Source organism: Pelodiscus sinensis, chromosome 15 (genome assembly GCF_049634645.1).
Source record: "Pelodiscus sinensis isolate JC-2024 chromosome 15, ASM4963464v1, whole genome shotgun sequence".
Classification (NCBI taxonomy): domain Eukaryota; kingdom Metazoa; phylum Chordata; order Testudines; family Trionychidae; genus Pelodiscus; species Pelodiscus sinensis.
The window spans coordinates 26515826-26534222 of NC_134725.1; the positions used below are offsets into that span (position 1 = coordinate 26515826).

General features: G+C 46.3%; 1 protein-coding gene across 3 annotated transcripts in view; it reads left to right on the forward strand.

Annotated features, from left to right (window-relative positions):
• TMEM132D (transmembrane protein 132D) overlaps positions 1-18397 on the forward strand; it is a 589482-nt gene that overhangs the window by 272312 nt on the left and 298773 nt on the right. For all 3 annotated transcript variants that reach the window (XM_075898457.1, XM_075898458.1, XM_075898459.1), the window contains one exon: positions 3330-3476. In XM_075898457.1, the coding sequence (XP_075754572.1) occupies positions 3330-3476 (147 nt within the window). The remainder of the gene's footprint in view (positions 1-3329; positions 3477-18397) is intronic.

The window sequence follows — 18397 nt, forward strand, 5'->3', positions numbered from 1 at the left end:
TTTTAGTTCTAGATGCGTTAGTTCGAACTAGCTTAGTTCGAATTTACTAATTCGAACTAAGTTAGTTCGAACTAGCGCTGTAGTGTAGACGTACCCTCTCTCTCTCCCTCTCTCTCTCTCTCTCTCTCTCAGATGTATGCATTCATGCAACGTACTTCTCTAGATACAGCTCTATAAATATATTGGGCCTGATTTTGTTTGCATGCATTTTGGGTACTCATTTACTTCAGTCAACAGTGGGTGTAAAATGCTACTGTTATGCTAGGGAGGAAAGATAGTTTGGCCAATAATAAGGACATGGGAAACCTGCATTCAAACCCTTGAACTGCAACAGATTTTCTGTGTGACCTTAGGTCTTATCTCTACTATGCTGGGGATCAATGCTGTAGTAATCAATCCATCAGCTGTTGATTTATCATGTCTGCTTAGACACAGTAAATTGATCTCTGAGTGCTCTGGCATCAATGCTGGTACTCCACCAGAATGAAAAGAGTAAGGGACTTCAATGGAGAGCAGCCCCCACAACCTTACCACACACAAGACACAGTGGTAAATTCATTGATTTCAGCTTCACTATATGTATAGATGAAGTTGATGTAGATTACTTTGACGGCAGTATAGTATAGACAAGCCCTTAGATAAGTTACATACTATTTCTATGCATCAGTTCCCCAGTTGCAACATGGGCAACACTCTCTTGCCTCACATGATGTTGTGAGGTGCTTACTTCCATAATGGAGTGAGTGTGCACAGAAAGGTGCCTTATATAGATTCATACCCATTTTTTACTAGTATCAATGGCTATGCTAAGTGTGGAGCAGCAATGATTCAGGCCTATGCAGGTAGACTAGTCTTAATATGAGGCCATGTCCACGCTACAGGGGAAGGTTGGCTTAAGGTACGCAAGTCCAGATAAGTAAAAATGTAGCTGGAGTCAATGTACCTTAAGCCAAGCTTTGGCGGCATCCTCAAAGCGGAAGGTCGATGGGAGAAATGCTCCCACTGACTTCCCTTACTTCACATGAGGAGTAGGAGTACTGACATCGACAGGGGCACGCTCAGTGTTTGATTTAGCAGATCTTTACTAGACTCGCTAAATGAAATGCCAGAAGATCGACTGCCGCAGTATTGATATTTCCATAAGTGGAGACGTGGCCTGACATTCTTAACAGGAAGTCCTAATCCCACACTGGCATGCTATAATTAGCAGTACTACTCCTTTCAGTTTGGTGAGCTGTTTAGGTGAGCATTCTGGAAAACTATAACAGGGGCATATGTGGGGGTGTGAATGTATGAATTCACAGTCATAGTTGCCTGATCCTGAGAGCTACTGAGTGCTCACAAGACCCAATGAAATCATTTAGGCCCAGGTCATGAAAGGCATGTGGTATTCTACCTCCCATTTGGGCCTTATACTAGTTCTTTCCAGTGGACAGAAAGTAAACAGAGCAGTTACAAAGATTTCCCATCACTGCAGTCTTTGGGACTAGTTGAAGTTGCATCTGAAGTTCAATCTACCTTGTTTTGTTTGTCTTACTCTGGCACAGTGTCTCTAGTAAACCTGCATGGACTCTAAGGTAATTTCCAAAGTTCTGATAGGGTCATTGGTCCATCATCTTGAGGGATGTTTATAATAGGGCTATAAATGGATACAGCATCCTGCCTATAATGCAGCATATTGTGAAACTGGCATAGAAGACTCTAAGCTCAAATTATCTGGTCTCCACATAATAATGGTCATGGATAAGCTAAGAAAATTTCTAAACAGTGGCTAAACTCTGCTTCAAACGAATAAAATAGTGACAACTATCACTGCAGTCACAGGCCAAACTTTTTGACCTTAGGGTGACCTCTCAGTATGGAAATTGTGTGGACGACGAAGAATGCTCACAAAATTGGATTTGGGGTACAGGCATGGGTGAAGGCTCCTGCTGGAGATGCAGGTCCTGGGGTGTAGCCAAAAAAGGAGGCGTCCAGGGTGCAGGAGGATGCTCTGGGCTGGGACCAAGGGGTTCAGAGTGTAGGACGGGGCTCTTGTCTGCCTCTGCTTCTGGAGTCATGTGGAACTGCTGCATGAGTGGAGTGAGGCAAGCCACTGACCTTGCTCTCCTACTGGAGCACCAGAGCAGGACAAGCTCCCAACCCTGCTCCCCTGTGCCAGCTCAAGGGCCAGGTTAAAAGGTCTGATTGGCTGGATGTAGCTCATGGTCCATAGTTTGCTCACTCCTGACCTAGAATATCCAATTCATAGAAGGAATCCCGTGCTCAAGGGTAATCCTACAAAGGTGTGGGGCCTGTAACAAATCAACCTCCCTACAAGTCTCCTCACTGCGCACTCGGAGCTCCTACTCACCTGTCTGCCACTCTCCTCCTCATCCCCATTCTCCCATCCACCTGCCGCTCACTTCCTTGCCTGCTAGTCACTCAACTACCTGCTCATCTGCTCATTATCCATTCAGCTCCTCCCCCCATTCCACCCAACTGCTGTTCTCCTCCTTTCGGTCGGCCCACCTACCTCCTCACCTGCCTCCCTGCTTGCCTCCATATCCTCTTTGCCTGCTGATCATTCATTTGTTGCAATTCAGAACAAAAGGCTAAATACTGGGACAGACCTCATGGGCAGTCACCCCAATTTCTCCTGCTCAAGGGAAGGCTCTGGCCATGTGCATTTTTACTCTTTTTTTAAAAGATTCCATAGGAAATCTTAGAGCCTGTAACGCTTTCTACCATTAGTGACATCACCATGTTTTCTAGCCTAGTCTTTCTAGTCATAATCAGTCCCATCACCATGATCTCTGAAGGCACAATCTTGCAAACAAGTAGGTGAACAATATTGTGTACTTAATTTTGCACATGTAAACAGTCTAACTGAAACTAGATCACTCATTATGTACCGATAAGCATGCGCATAAGAGCTTGCAGGATCAGGGCCTATTAAACCAATGAGGGCTGAAAGTATAATTGATTAGGCTAGTTTCAGTGTCAAAATGACATGGAGAAACTTAAAATCAAAGCAGTTTAAATGGTGAAAAATTGTAGCAAATCTTTAAAATTCTTTTGGTTTTAGTGATCTAATGTATTATAGGAAGAAAATGTAAATACAATTCTATTTACCGCTATAGAAATAACATTATTATCTTGGCAGAATTCTTTTAAACTATGGGGAGATTAAATTCCATTATACCTTTACTTCTGACTAATGTGGTCCATCTGTAATGAGCTATAGCATCTCCAGAGGACCAGTAATGAGAAAACAATGAAGATCTATGTAACAGCTTGGAGATGAAATTCTGTATCTAATTGTTGACAAATTCTCTTGTTTCTCTTAGGGCAAAGGTGAAGAAAGGTGTGAATATTTTAAGTGTAAGAGCCAGCAACCCATACTTATGGGATATTAGAGAGAGCATGGATTATACTGGGAAATATGCACCAGCTGTTATTGTTTGTCAAAGGAAATTTGCTACCTCTGAAAACAGGTAGGTCATTTCCAATAGTTTCACATTTTATAAATGAGATAATTTTGCTTTTTAAAAGCAGGTGTATTCGCTTTTCTATATTATTAATAAAACTTTCATTATAGTTTCCAAATACACATAGTAAATAATATGTCAATAGAAAAACTGATATTGTCTTCAACTTGTAATACTGTGCTTACTGTACTATATGTATTCTAAATTCATCTTGATTGCCTAAAGGAAATGAAAATGATCAGGAAATGTTCATTTCACAACATTTAAAAGGACTTGCTCTATCTCTCTGAATTTAGCTAAACCACATTGTATAGTCTTTTTAAATTATTTGCTTCCAAATGGGTCAGGCATTATCCTAGAGACTGTTAATTACAGTCTTCAATTCATATAATAAGCTTTCTAAGGGAACTCCTAAAACAATCATTGGTGAACTGTTATTTCAGATTATAATCACAGTTGAGTGTTTTTAAGAATAAATGTTTGATATATTTTGGTTTCACTTCATTCATTGGACATGAGAAAACATAAGGAGAGCTTATTGGTAAAGTGCTAACTGGCCAGAGATTTGTTATATTAATTACTGTTACTATTAAATTTGCATTATGAAGAAGGAGGTCAAATTCTGCAGTGATTTATCTGCTGTGAAATTCCATTGAAATTCATTCAGTTTGCACTGGATGCAAGATTTGGACTATTTTAACTGAAAACCTCTTACCACTAGATACACAGAAAGATCAGTGACCTTGGAATACAGGAAGGAGGGGAAAGTGAGATTTCCTCTATTTTCCAGATATCCCCCACACTACAGTTCAATTTCAAAATAACCCCCTCCCCAAATATGGTATCTTCCAGTTCCTCCCCTAAACCATATACCATTTCACAGCTGACTGAATTTTAGTGGTTAGGAAGGATGCCCTAGAGGACAACTTTTTCCACAGTTAAAAAAAAAGGAGAAAGATTCTTAGACTTGATTCAAAACTCACTGTAGTAATGAGAGCCTTTTCATTAACTTTACTGGGCTTTGTCCCAAAGTAATGATTATCACAGTGAATTATCTACCACCATCCACCCTTCCTTTTTTTGTGGCTGTGCTCTGTGATGCAGTGCAGCATGTCCCTGCTCTTTTTTTGGTCATAGTGAAATATAACATGATATCAAGGTCAGAGTAAGGGTACTTATTAGATTTCAATATTGTCCTAAGCCTAAGCGTACAGTGGTTGCCTTTAAACATTCATCTGTTTTAATCAGATCACTATGTAAGGTGAACCCATAACTGAAGTATGTTCCTTCTCTCTCTCTCTCACAAACACACAGAGGGTATGTCTTGCTACAGTGTTATTTCTAAATATCTTATTTTGTTAGTTAATTTGAAATAAGTTATTTTGAAATAATACATCTACATACAAAATAGTGTTTTGCTATTTTGAAATAGCTCATCCACACTGATTGGACACTGAATTGCATTTAAGGGCAGTTGAAACCAGTTCCAGCAGGGCATCAGGTCAGGAGTTACTTTGTGTGGCTGCTACCTGAGGCTATCTGAGGCTTGTGCTTAAAGGGACCCCCCTGGACAGCCGGTTCTCAGTTTTCCCTGCTTGCTTGCCTACCTTGCTGAGGGACAGCAAAGCATTTTTGTCTCTGCCTACTTTGGTTGCCCTGACTCAGGACACCACAGCACTTGGCATCATGGAACCAGAGCTGCCCCTGGCCACTCTGGTGCTCATTTTGGACATGTTGCTGCAAGCCTGGCTGTGCTTTCTACAGGCTGCCTCGCAGCATCTGCTGCAGCCTGACCCCCATGCCGTCCTCCGGACCCTCCTGGGGGAAAGGGAGCAGTAGCTGCAGCTCCCTGACACCAGCGTGTCCTGCCACATCTGGCATCTGGACACAAGCAGCGACTGGTGGGACCACATCATCCTGGAGCGCTGTGGAGACCAACAATGGACTCAGAACTTCAGGATGAAAAAGGACACCTTCCTCAAGCTCGGTGAATGGCTTGCCTCTGCTCTGAAGCAATGGGACGCTCACATGAGGCCCTCCATTCCCCTATGGAAGTTCTCCACACCGAATAGCTACCGATCCGTGGGGAACCAGTTCGGCATGGGGAGATCCACCGTTGGAGCAGTGCTCATGCAGGTATGGCAGTCTCCAGCCACTGTGTCTGGGATGGGGTGGGGGGCAAGGAGATGATGGGCTGCCCCAGGGAAAAGGGGGTAGAGATGGTGCAAGTCTCCTCCACAGGAGGGTTTAATCTGTCCCACCCGCACTATGGGCTGCCCGCAGTGGCCAGGATTGCGGCAGGGGGGGTTGCTCCTGGGTGTGGGGGCACGAGGAAGTGGCGGGGAAGGAGCACTCTCAGCCACCCTGGCACCCCAGTGAAACTCGGTGGTTTTGTGTGTCCCTCTGCAGGTGGTCAAGGCCATCTACAGAGTGCTGCTTCGCAGAGTTATCCACCTCACCAATGTGGACTCAGTGATCGAAGGGTTTGGCAACCTGGGCTTCCCCAACTGCGGGACACACATCCCTATCTGTGCCCCAGAACACCAGGCCTTCCTCTACATCAACCAGAAGGGATACTTTCTCAGTCATCCTGCAGGCTGTGTCTGACCACCAGGGCCAGTTCATGGACATCACTGTGGTGAAGGGGGCATTTGGCCTGTTGAAGGCCTGTTTTAGATGCCTCCTCACCCGCCTGGACCTATCCGAGCAGAATATTCTGCATGTGGTGGTAGCGTGTTGTGTACTGCATAATTTATGTGAGAAGAAGGGGGAGCCTTTCCTTCTGGGCTGGATGGCAGAGGCTGACCACTTGGCTGGCCTGTACATTCAGCCCCACATGGCTGCCACCTGGGAGCCCCATCGGGGGGCTGTCTGTATCCGGGAGGCCCTGCGGGAGAGCTTCCACCCGGAGGAGGACTCCCTGGTGTGCCCCACTGGGGGCTTGTGCCTCATTTCACCCTTACATCCTTTCACTGATGCCTCCCTAACCCCTCTTCCCATTAAATAAAGACACATGTGTTGACAAAAACAAACTCTGTTTATTGAACAAAACTGGGGGAAGGGAATGAGGGCAGGGGAGGAGAGGCGAGAGGGTGGGAGAGGGGAGGAGTGAACCTGAGAGGAGTGGGCTGGAAGGGGGAGGCAAGGGGAGGAAGGGGAGGAGAAGCTCAGGGTTGGGGATGTTGCTGGTCCACCTGTCTCCTCACACTGCAGGTGCGGGGGCCTTGGCGTCCCCAGGGGGGAGCGAGTATGGAGGGGGGGCAGGTGGAGTGGGGAGGAAGAAGTGGGAGGGGGAGCAGGAGTGGGAGGAGGAGCGGTAGCTGGGGCGGCAGCTGGGGCTGAAGTAGTAGGAGGCAACAATTTCTGCACCAGGGTCTGCAGGTAGTCAGAGATGGCATGGCCCTGGGCAAGTAACTCCCACCAGCTCTCCCGCCGAAGCTGCAGGTCTTCATGCACCTAGTGGTCAAGGGTGCGGTGCTGGCCTCACAGGATCCTCAGGTGCTGCCACTGGTACTCCTCCTGGTTACTGGCCAGCCTGCTGGCCTGGGTGCGGGAGACTATCTTGGGCTGGGTGGTGTGCCCATCCCTGACAGCTGCTGCAGCTATGGAAAAACAAGAGAAATGGTTAGTTCTCCCTGGGGACACAGTGGGTGAATCCCAGCCCCCCTCTGCATGGTAAGGACAGCATCGGAGCTGATGTGCTTGCACACAGGCCATGTTCTGTATGTCCTGCTATCCCCAGGAGTGTGAGCTGGCCCAGGACTTCACCTATGCCCCTGTGCTGTATCTAGTTTGGGGGTGAGGGGAGGGAGGGAAGATGTGCCCTGCCTCTGCATAGAGGGGGCTCTTGGAGGGAGGGCATCATGCAGTGTCCCTCCCCCCGGGTCAGGAGCACGTCATGTGCCTTTATACATACACGCGTGTGGGTAACAGGCCAGAGCACCTGTGTGGCAGCCAGCCGGGGCCACATGCCCAGGGTGGCATGGTACATGCACAGGTTGCTGCATGCTCTGTGGTCAGCCAGGCCCACATGCACAGTCCCTGGTCTCCCTCTCCCCCACTCCCTGCCCCTCATAATGGGACAGTGATGGCCAGGGCTCGGCAAATACACTTGCCCGCTCGTCCATGGTGAGTAGATTTTACCAGATGGCGAGTGCAGGGGTCGTCTGGCCCGGTGGGGCCTTGTGACAGGCTAGCCAAAGCCTGCACTACGGGCGGCGTGGCCCCCTCCGATCCACTGGCTGGTGGAGGAGCAGAGCGCGGCCGGGAAGAGGGAAGTGCTGCAATTCTCAGTGCTGGGCTGCCTGCATGAAGCTCCGGCGTGAGGGGGTGGGGCTGAAAGCCAGATGGCAGGATGCCAGCAGACAGCAGGACTCTGGCGTGACGTGGCTTCCTGATGTCACAGCTGGCAACTGCCGGATTCAAAAAGGCTCTGGTAACCCCGCAAAGTGGAAGGCAGAAGCCTGGTAGGGGAGAGGAAGGGGCTTGTGCTGTGCTGTGCTGTGCTGAGGGAAGGGGGAAAACATGGGGAAGGGGAGGGGAGGGGAGGAGGTCAGGAGAAGAAGAAGAAGAAAGGGGAAGGCACCAAGGAACAGGGGTGCAAGAGAGACAAATCCCAGGGGGCCAAGTGCAGACAATGAGGAAAAGGGCAGGAGGGAAGGTGTCAGTGGGAGGGGGGACAGGGTGATGCTGGGAGAGGAGAGGGGAAGGGCACTGGAGGTTAGAGGGGGGAAGTGAGGTGCTGAGAGAAGGCTTGAAAGAAGGGGTGGGCATGAGGAAGGTGGGGATGGAGCAAGTCCTGTGTGAGGGCACGGGCATGAGGGGAATGGGGGTAGAGGGTGGTGAGGGGGTGGGTATCAGGGAAAAAGAGGGCAAAGGGGGCCGGGGCAGTGAGGGAAGGGGGAGGCACCAGGAGGGTGCAGGTGCCAGGGGATTCTGGAGGTGAAGCAGAAGGGCAGACACCTGCAGGCGAGGGCCCAGCACCAGAGGAGAGAGGCAGGGCAGGTGTGTAGAGGGAGGTGTTAGAAGAAGGGATGAGGAGGGGTAGCTCACATGATCAGAGTGGGGCTACTGGAGGAGTGGGCACGGGGGGGAGAGAAGGGCTGGTGGAGGGGGGCAGGTCTCAGGAAGGCTGAGGGCAGTGAGAAGGGCAGGAGTCAGGACAGCAGAGGAAGGTGAGGGATTGGGGGGCAGCAGGCACCCGGGGAGCTGATGGAGCAAGGGGAGGAGACATGGCAGCAGAGGGAAAAAGTAGAGATTTATAAGATATTTATTAATAACTTGGGTGATATTTATTAATAACTTATTAGTAATTACTGTTCTTATTCTTATTAGGAATTTATGCCATTAAAACACTTTTGGAAGGGAGGTAGCGAGTCCCTTTCTTGTCTGTCAAATAGGATTTTCAATAATTTGTCAAACCCTGGTGATGGCACTCACAAGTTGAGGCCTCCCTGGCCTCAGATGACACTGGGTCTGCTGGGACGGCTTGGGGGTCCTGGGTATGGAGCACATGCCCTCCAGGCTCCTGCAGCTCCTGGCCCTTCTCCTTTTCTTCCTCCTCCTCCTCCTCCTCAATGTCATGGGCAGGGCCCTCTGCCCCAGGGTCGATGACCACCTGAGGTGCACAGACTGTCTGACCCCCCCAGGATGGAGTCCAGGGCATCATAATAGGGGCAGGGATCCGGGTCAGCCCCTGGTTGGGAGCTGCCCCCTGAGGCTCTGGCATAGGCCTGCTACAACTCTTTAAATGTCATGCACACCTGCTCCTGGGTGTGCATGTGGCCTTTGGTGGCCATGCTGTCAGCCATCCGCCTGTAGACTGTGTCTAGTGTGGAGATTGTGGACATTGGAAGCCTCCCCCAAACCTTAAAGAGGTCCACAATCTCTGCACTAGACCCGGAAGGTGCCCGCCTTTTGCAGCACCTGGCAGGCTCCTGGGAGCTGCCAGCCTGCTCCTGGGGAGGGTGGAGGGCTGGGTGCCACTGGGTTGCTGGCTTATGCTGGGCCAGGTGCATGGACTGCTGGCTCTGTGCTGGCAGGCTTGCAGCTGGCACAGGCACTGTGGCCAGAGTCTACCCCTTTAAGGGCTTCAGGGCTGGGGCAGGAGCAGAAGAGTTTTCCTGGTTGTGCCCAGAGTGGCCACTAGGGCACCCCGGGAAGGGCTGGAGGCCCCCTATTTCAAAATAAGCATCTACACAGCGCTTATTTTGATTTAGCTATTTCCAATTTGGCATTATTCCTCGTGGAATGAGATTTACCAAATTCAAAATAAGTGCTCCACTATTTTGAATTAATTTCAAAATAGCGGTTTGGCTGTGTCGACGCTAGAAAAGTTATTTCGAAATGACTTTGCTGTGTAGACATACCCAGAGTGATTTAAGCTCCAATTCTGCAATAAGCTCTGCATGAGCAAATCCCTGCATCTTAGCAGACCACCATTATCATTCGGTCTCTGCCCAGTAAAGTTAGTTTGTTGCTGGTTTGCAGCTTTAGATAAGGCAGGTGAGAACATATATTAATAGGGCGGGGGGAGCTAGAGAGGCTTTTTGGTTGACTTAAGCGGTATTCACCCAGGACAGGTCCTCTGAAGTTCCAGATCCATGTTGCTTATTGCAAGCAATGTAGCTCAGTATCTATTTTAAATTTAATTAAAACACAAAATCAAGAAAACATATCACCAAAGAGAAGCTACTACAACTACACTAAAAATGAAGCATTACAACAATCAAATCAAGATCAAATCAACAAATTAGTCTCAGTAGTGGATGGAAATTACACTCTCAAATTAACTGAGTGATCAAATGACTGCTAAAAATAATCAATTCACATACATTTTAAAGAGGGTTCTAAAAAGATGGCCATCCACTTTGTTTTTAAATCCCAGAGAAAGAATTTTACCAAATTAATCTGATATATAATTTAAATGGGTAAGAAATCAAAATATTATCTAATGCCTGGACCACAATTTTATGGCTAATTAAAGCTTCCTGTTTTAGACTTAATTTCTGTGTGGTGGCTAAACCTTTCCTCCTCCCTACAACACAGATACTATAGTATAGACCTCAACAGAACATTGCCTTGAGATTTCATTGTTGAGGAAGATGGTTTCATGGTTTTGGGGCATAAACCAACATAATCAAAGGAATTCTGGATTTACACTACTACTGCAGGTCAGTCCGGAAGTCTGTAAGTGGTGCAAGGATTTGGATTCAGGTCTCCTGAGTTCTAAGCATTCTTCCTTCTTGTGTCAGCCATGTTTAGGGAAGCTGAAAAGCTCAGCTTCAAATTGCATATAGGGCAACTTTAAGCCTCTGAAAAGTTTCTGCAGCCCAGGATACACTGACACACAGGTTTTCATATTTGTTTGAGCAAATATATATGATGAATAATGAAACAGAAACTCAAAAGATAAACCAAAGGATGGCCAACTTGATACTTCAATCAATTTTAAGTTTTTCACAAGTTAAAGCATTTCTGAGTCATTGATTCATTCATAGAGAAAGTTATTGCTATACATTTTTCCTTGTAGCAGAAAAATATAAATAGGTGGTTGTACAGTGTAAAGGATTGTACAGCTGTTACAGATATTAAATTAATCTGCTAATCATAGAAGTCATGATTTAGTTTTTGTATACGTTTACGCTTCTATGAGGGTAAATGTGAAGAACTGAGGAAGAGGGAAACCTTATGGTTGTGTCGCCATTAATCTGGAACATTGTCACCAGCCTGTATTAAACAGGGCACTGAAAACTTCAAATGATATTTGACAGCTGGGCTTAATTAGTTATTCTGATACAGATGTATAACATTTGCTGTTAATATTAATACAAAAACATCCTGCTGGCTGTGATAATATTTATATGTTAATCCTGTTATGATAAGCTTCCAGTGCCAAAACCTCCCGAAACAAAATGAGTGATATATTTCAAAACTTAGATAAAGAAATGTTCAGGCTAAGTTTAAGTTAAGTTTGTCACTTGCACAAGTGTTTCCTTAATCCGTGAAATTACACCTGTCACAGTAAGTAAGCTTTATTAACACTATTTCCTGATCCATGTAAAACTATCAGAATCACAAAAGCATTGAATCTCAAGTTAATTAACATTGCCACCTCTGAATTCATGTGATCAGATCTCTGATTTTTAAGAGTAATTAAACAATATGTAAATAGAGTTTGAAGAAGTTATAAAAGAACTCCAGAAAGCAAACAACTTGATAAGACGTCAGTATTTAACTGTTATCCAGTTTGCATATTTAGCACCATTAAATATGCAAATATAAAGAGGAATTATTTGCCAATAGAAGTTCACTTCCTCTTCTATATCCCCATTATAATGCTTGCTTTTTCTCCTAAAAGTGAGTGGCAAAACAGACATGAGTAAAATTTTATAAGAAAATCAACATGCTGAATAAGGCATTCCTAATATTTTAAATTTCAGTTACACATGAACCATCTTAGGGTATGTCTACACTACAGCACTAATTCGAACTAAATTCGAATTAGTTAATTCGAACTAAAGTAATTCGAACTAGTGCATCTAGACCTAAAAACTAGTTTGAATTAGCATTTTGCTAATTCGAACTAGCATGTCCACATTGAGTGGACCCTGAACCGAGGTTAAGGATGGCCGGAAGCAGTGCCGGCAGGGCATCAGATTAGGACTTAGAGCGTGGAGCTGCTGTCTCAGGCTAGCCGAGGGCTGTGCTTAAAGGGACCCGACCCCCACCCCGGACAGTTCTTAGGGGTTCCCTGCTCACTTGTCTAACTCGATGAGGGACAGCAAAGCAGTCCTGTCTTGGAGTGCCCTGAATGCCCACACTTGGCACATCACAGCACTTGACCATCAGCCCGACTGCACTTGCCGCAGGCTGCCATTCAGAGGGGGAGTCAATCAGGGGGCTGCAGGAGAGCTTCCACCCCGAGGATCCCACAGAGCCACCCCAGTCCTCCCCATCGGGGGCTCGTACCCCATTCCTCCATCACCTTCTTCCACTTACACCTCCCTAGCCCCCCTTCCTGATGTACAAAATAAAGGACACCTGTGTTCAAAAATAGAAACTCTCTTTATTGAACAAAATTCGGGGAGACTGGGAAAAGGAGGTGGGAGAGGGGAAGAGAGAGGGTGGGAGAGAGGAGGGGGAAACCTGGGAGGAGGGAGCTGGAAGGGGGAAGCCAGGGGAAGAAGGAGGAGGGGAAGTATCAAACTATGGTACGCCATATCTTCAGTACTGTATACAGATGTGGTCTCCTCACCCCAGAAAAGATATTTTGGCCTTGGAAAAGGTTCAGAAAAGGGCAACTAAAATGATTAGGGGTTTGGAACAGGTCCCATATGAAGAGCGTCTAAAGAGACTGGGACTTTTCAGCTTAGAAAAGAGGAGACTGAGGGGGGATATGATAGAGGTCTATAAAAGCATGAGTGGTGTGGAGAGGGTGCATAAAGAAAAGTTCTTCATTAGTTCCCATAATAGAAGGACTAGAGGACACCAAATGAAATGAATGGGTATCAGGCTTCAAATTAATAACAGAAAGTTGTTCTTCACAAAGCAAATAGTCAACCTGTGGAACTCCTTGTCACAGGAGGCTGTGAAGGCTAGAACTAGAACAGAGTTTAAAGAGAAGTTAGATAAATTCATGGAGGCTGGGTCCATGAAGTGCTATTAGCCAGGGGGTAGAAATGGTGTCCCTGGCCTCCGTTTGTGGAAGGCTGGAGATGGATGGCACGAGACAAATGGCTTGGTCATTGTCTTTGGTCCATGCCCTCCAGGGTACCTAGTGTGGGCCGCTGTTGGCAGACAGGCTACTGGGCTAGGTGGACCTTTGGTCTGACCCAGTACGGCCGTTCTTATGCTTTTATGTTCTAAGCTCAGGGCTCAGGGTCAGGGGTCTCACTGGACCACCTTGATTTTTATGCAAACCTGCTCCTGGGTGGCCAGGCTGGCAGCTATCCTGCCCTAGACGGCCACTTTCCTGTGCCTAGTGCGGAGGTCGTGGATGAGATCCACGCACTAGACCAGGTGGGCGCCCGCCTCTTGCAGCCCCGAGCAGGCTCCTGAGAGCCGCCAGCCTGGTCCTAGGAAGAGGTGGAAGGCTGGGTGGCAGCGGGTGGCTGGCTTGTGTCGTGCCAGGTGCAGGGTCTACTGGCTGGGTGCTGGCAGGCTTGCACCTGGCACGGGCACCGTAGCCAGACCATGCCCCTTTAAGGGCTCCGGGATTGGGAGGGGGGCAGACAGGTTTCCCTGGTGGTGCCCAGAGTGGTACACAGCCCTTAATTCGAACTACTTAATTCGAACTAGGCGTTAGTCCTCATAGAATGAGGTTTACCTCGTTTGAATTAAGCGCTCCGCTAGTTTGAATTAAGTTCGAACTAGCGGTTTGTATGTGTAGCGACTATGAAAGTCAATTCGAACTAACGTCTGTTAGTTCGAATTAACTTTGTAGTGTAGACATACCCATAGTGACAAAAACAAGTTTTCAATATCAAACAAAGTCCAGAGTATTCTTGAGTTCAGAGAGTTAGATAAAACTTTGGAATAAAACCAAAATAAATGGGTATGATTGAATGGGTCTTTCTTATCACAATTCAGCCTGGATGAGTTTATTTCCACTGATCTAGATAATAGCAAGGACAGGCTTGTATTTTTATATGCCTATGTGACCTTGGACAAATCACTTAGACTCTATGCACCTCAGTTCCCCATCTGTAAAATATGGACGATAGCAACTCCCTACTTCATTGGAGTGTTGTGAGGATAAATACGTTAAAGATTGTGAGATGCTCAGCCACTACAGAAATGGATACAATAGGTATCTAACATAGATGACAGATAAGCCTTTTAAGCCACTCTATTTTTGTTTACATCAATGAATACTAAATTTTGTCCATTGCATGTGTATGGAGAATTTAGTGTATTTCTCCATACATGGAATAATATCCATTCATGTTGAAAATGGAGATGGGCAAACTTGGAAAATCTTGGAGAAGAACCTAAAATCTGAGGTATGTAAATTTTCTCCATAATTGTCAGAAGAGTATGAGATAAACTAAATATTATCTGGAAGTAAGGGAAGAGGGAACATATTGTAACGTTCCCTATGATTTATCCATACTTCGTTTTTATTATACGCAGACTGGGAAGTTTAGTATCCCGCATCTCTTATTTTCAAATCAACTATGGAATCTCACATTAAATTATTTAGCATCTAGTTTTGGAGTTATAACTGCAGTGAGTTACTGCCTCATTCTTGTACTTGTTGCTGCTGCCATTACATTTGATAAGGTCTCTAGAGAGCTATATTCCTAAAATACTGTATGGCTTTCTCTGCTAGAGCTATAAAAGCAACAAATTTGACATAAATAACAGTCTAATAGCAACAATAATTATATTACGTGGGTGCCGTTTTTTATCAAAATGCTTTGTAAACGTGGTCTGGTGTTGTAGATCACCAGTAATGTTGATTTTTTTTTTCTGCAAACTGCATTTTACATAGTTTTACCCACCAAGTATATATTAACGCTAGGGGAGATAAAATGCTGTATTCAGTAGAATTACCAATCCACCTTTCCAAACCAAAATAGAACGTGTCCCATTCCATATGCTTTATTTGAACTTAATGTAAATAACTGGACTTGAAATTTCAGTGAGAAAATAGTAATATAAGCTGTCTGGGATTTTGGACTAAACATAGCTAATATATCATTACAATAGTTCTACAAGCAATAGGTGGTTTCTTGTACATATGTAAGCAATTGTATGACAATCTAAGAGCATTCTTTTTCTCTAGAGTGGGGGGCAGGAGGGTAAGGGGGCAGGAAGGGTTCTCAATTTTTTGTGTTGGTAAGCCGTTTCACACAGCAAGCCATTAAGGGTAACCTCCTTGTACATTAAAACCACTTTTTGAAATATTTAAATAAATTACAAATGTTGGAGACAAAGCAGAGTTTGAGGGTTTAGGTTAATGGCTTGCAGCCCTCATGCAGTAACCTTACAATCTCCTGAGGGTCTCAACCTCCAGTTTGAAAACCCTTGCTCTAGAGGAAAAGCCCCATTTGAGTATATGTTCAGAGAGGTCTGATTCACTTTGTATTCTTTTGATAAGGTAGTTTTTCCTGCCTCATTTTCAAAGCTCTTCATTGACTCCTCTCATCCTAAGCGTATGTGTACCTGCTCCCTGAGCCAAGGGCCAAAATTTCCCATGCCTAGAACTTTGTGCAAAATCTGCTACAGCTCTTGTTTGTAGTAGGGATGTAATAGTGTAGTCGATTAAGCTTATAGGTTAATGCTAAGGACTACATGCATTTCCCTCCCCCGCTCCCCTCTCCAGTAAATTTTTTAGGAGGCTGGCCAGCCCAGCTCAGTCCTGGCTTGCGACGGATCCAGGACCTGCCTCTGCTGCGGCTCTGTATTGAAACTTTATTAGGAGCTGGGGGTGGGGAGTCAGGCAGCCCAGCTCAGTTCTATCTCGTGCCGGGTCTGGGAGCTCACACTCCCTTGACAGGGGTTGCTGTCACCCCACACTGCTATCTGTCTATCAAAGGCAGCAGCACAGGGCAACAGGCAGACAATCCTCAAGGGGAGCTGGTTTTTAAACTGGCTTCCCTTGCGGACCAGCTCCCTCCTGGCACCCCATGCTGCTGCCTTTGATTCAGAGGCAGCAGCATGGAATAGCAGAGGGCTCCTCCAGAATGAGGCCAGAGCACATTGGCTGCTGGCCCCGCTCCCAGGGACTATGTACTAGTTGACTAACAGATAAGAATTCATGAAGTTACTCAACCAGTCAATTAACCAATATTTGACATCCCTGGTTTGTAGCATTTTGCAGCACTCTGTACTGATGTAAAAGGTGCAGGGCAATGGGTAGTTTCTGGCTCCTTTGCTCTACTGCCTTGATTTCCTGAACATATACAGTAGACTTCCGATAATCTGGAACCTATGGGACCTAGGTGGTGCCGGATTATCAGATATGCCGGACTATCAGGAAGTACTATAAGATGGTTATATATATAAAGGCTACATCTACACTGGCCACAATTTCCGGAAAAGCCATGCAAATCAGGTAAGTCAGGATAGGGAAATCCGCGGGGGATTTAAATATCCCCCGCGGGATTTAAATAAACATGTCCGCCGCTTTTTTTCCGGCTTGGGGAAAAGCCGGAAAAAAAGCGTCTAGTCTGGCGCGATCCTCCGGAATAAAGCCCTTTTCCGGAGGATCTCTTATTCCTACTTCGAAGTTTAGGCCCAGGATAATGGTGTCAAATCCCCCGCGGATTTCCCTATCCTGACTTACCTGATTTGCATGGCTTTTCCGGAAATTGTGGCCAGTGTAGACGTAGCCATACTGTATACATTATATACTGTATATAAAGTGTTCTTAACCCTTTTTATTGTACATACTCTATACAGTATACTGTAATATTTTAGGGGTTTTAAGCCTTTTTTACCCTTTTTGCTCAGTTCGGCTGCTGCTGCTGTTACCTTCTGACTCATTTTTTGCTGAAGCTCACTCACTAGGCTCTTGCCATTTTGATGCCAGACTATTGGATGCCGGACTATTGGAGTTTTACTGTATTCAGCTTGTGTTTCAACTGATCTCTTTGGTGCTTTAGAATAGGGCTGTGAAAGGTTAACACTTAATGGATGATGCTTACTGATTCTGGTTAAGCAGTGGAGACTGGGCAGCTCCGTACCACACCATGGGCAGGGCAGTGCACCATGTACAGGCCTGTTTCGGTTGTCCAGAACTGCACCTATCCATAGTGGGCCTGTGTGAGCTGCAGGTAAGAGCTGCTATGGCCAGGCTGCAGCAGCCCCTGATTGTAGTTAACCAATTAAATGGGGTTTTACATCCCTATATTACAAAATTGTTTGGTCTTGCCTTCCTTGTTTTATCTTCTGATTCTTCATGCTTGGAGGACTGACTCTCACTTAGTTTTACTCTGTTTATCGGGAACCAAGATTTTGAGTCACGTCGCCTCTTTAAACCTCTTTCTGCGCTGGTGTTGCTGTGATAGATATAGCTGAAAGCAGAATAAGCAGAGCTACCAACTTTCTGATGGCACAAAATCAAAAAGCTTTGCTCCATCCTTTCAATAAGGCCCCTTCTCCCTGACTGCACACCATGCCCCACATCATTCACTCTCTCCCATTCTGGATGACATGTTAATTTTCACTGGGTTGGGGTAGGGGACTGAGGTGCAGGAGGGTAGGAGGTCTCTGGTTAGAGGTGCAGGCTCTGGGATAGGGCCACTCATGGTGGATTTTAGGAACAGAAGGGGGCTCCAGACTGGGATAGGTGATTGGAGTTAAAGAGGGGGTGAGGAATCCATCTGGGGTATAGGCTCTGCAGTGGGGTTGGGGATGAGAGGGCTCTGGATAGGGGATGTGTGACTTAGAGGTTTGGAGTGTGGGAGTGGTCTATGGGTGGCAGGAGGAGATTGGCATCTGAGAGGGGCAATAGGCTCTGGCTTGAGGATGTGGACTCTGGGGTGGAGCCAGAAATGAAGGGTTCTCAAACTTTTTCTTTCTTAGCCCCTCCCTTCAACATACTATAAACACTCTATGGCCAGCTTGTGTCCACAATAGCTGTTTTTCTCCAAATAAAGCCAGTCCCAGTGTTCCGGGATAACAAACAGGACAATTGCTCAAGGCCATAAACCACTGGGGTCCTTGTGAAGCTAAGTAGCTCACGTTTTGGCTTCAGCCCTAGGTGGCAGGATTTGGAGCCCCAGGCTTCCACTGGAGTGTGGTGGGAGTTTGGCTCTCTGCCCTGAGTTCCTGCAAGTCTAATGTCAGCTCTGCTTGCCATAACCCCTAAAACCTGCTCACAGTTCCCTAGGGATCCATGTATCCTGGTTGAGCACCAATAGACTAGACTGCAGTAATGTGTTCTGCTCCTGGCTGCCCTAGCAGTCTAATTGGAAGCT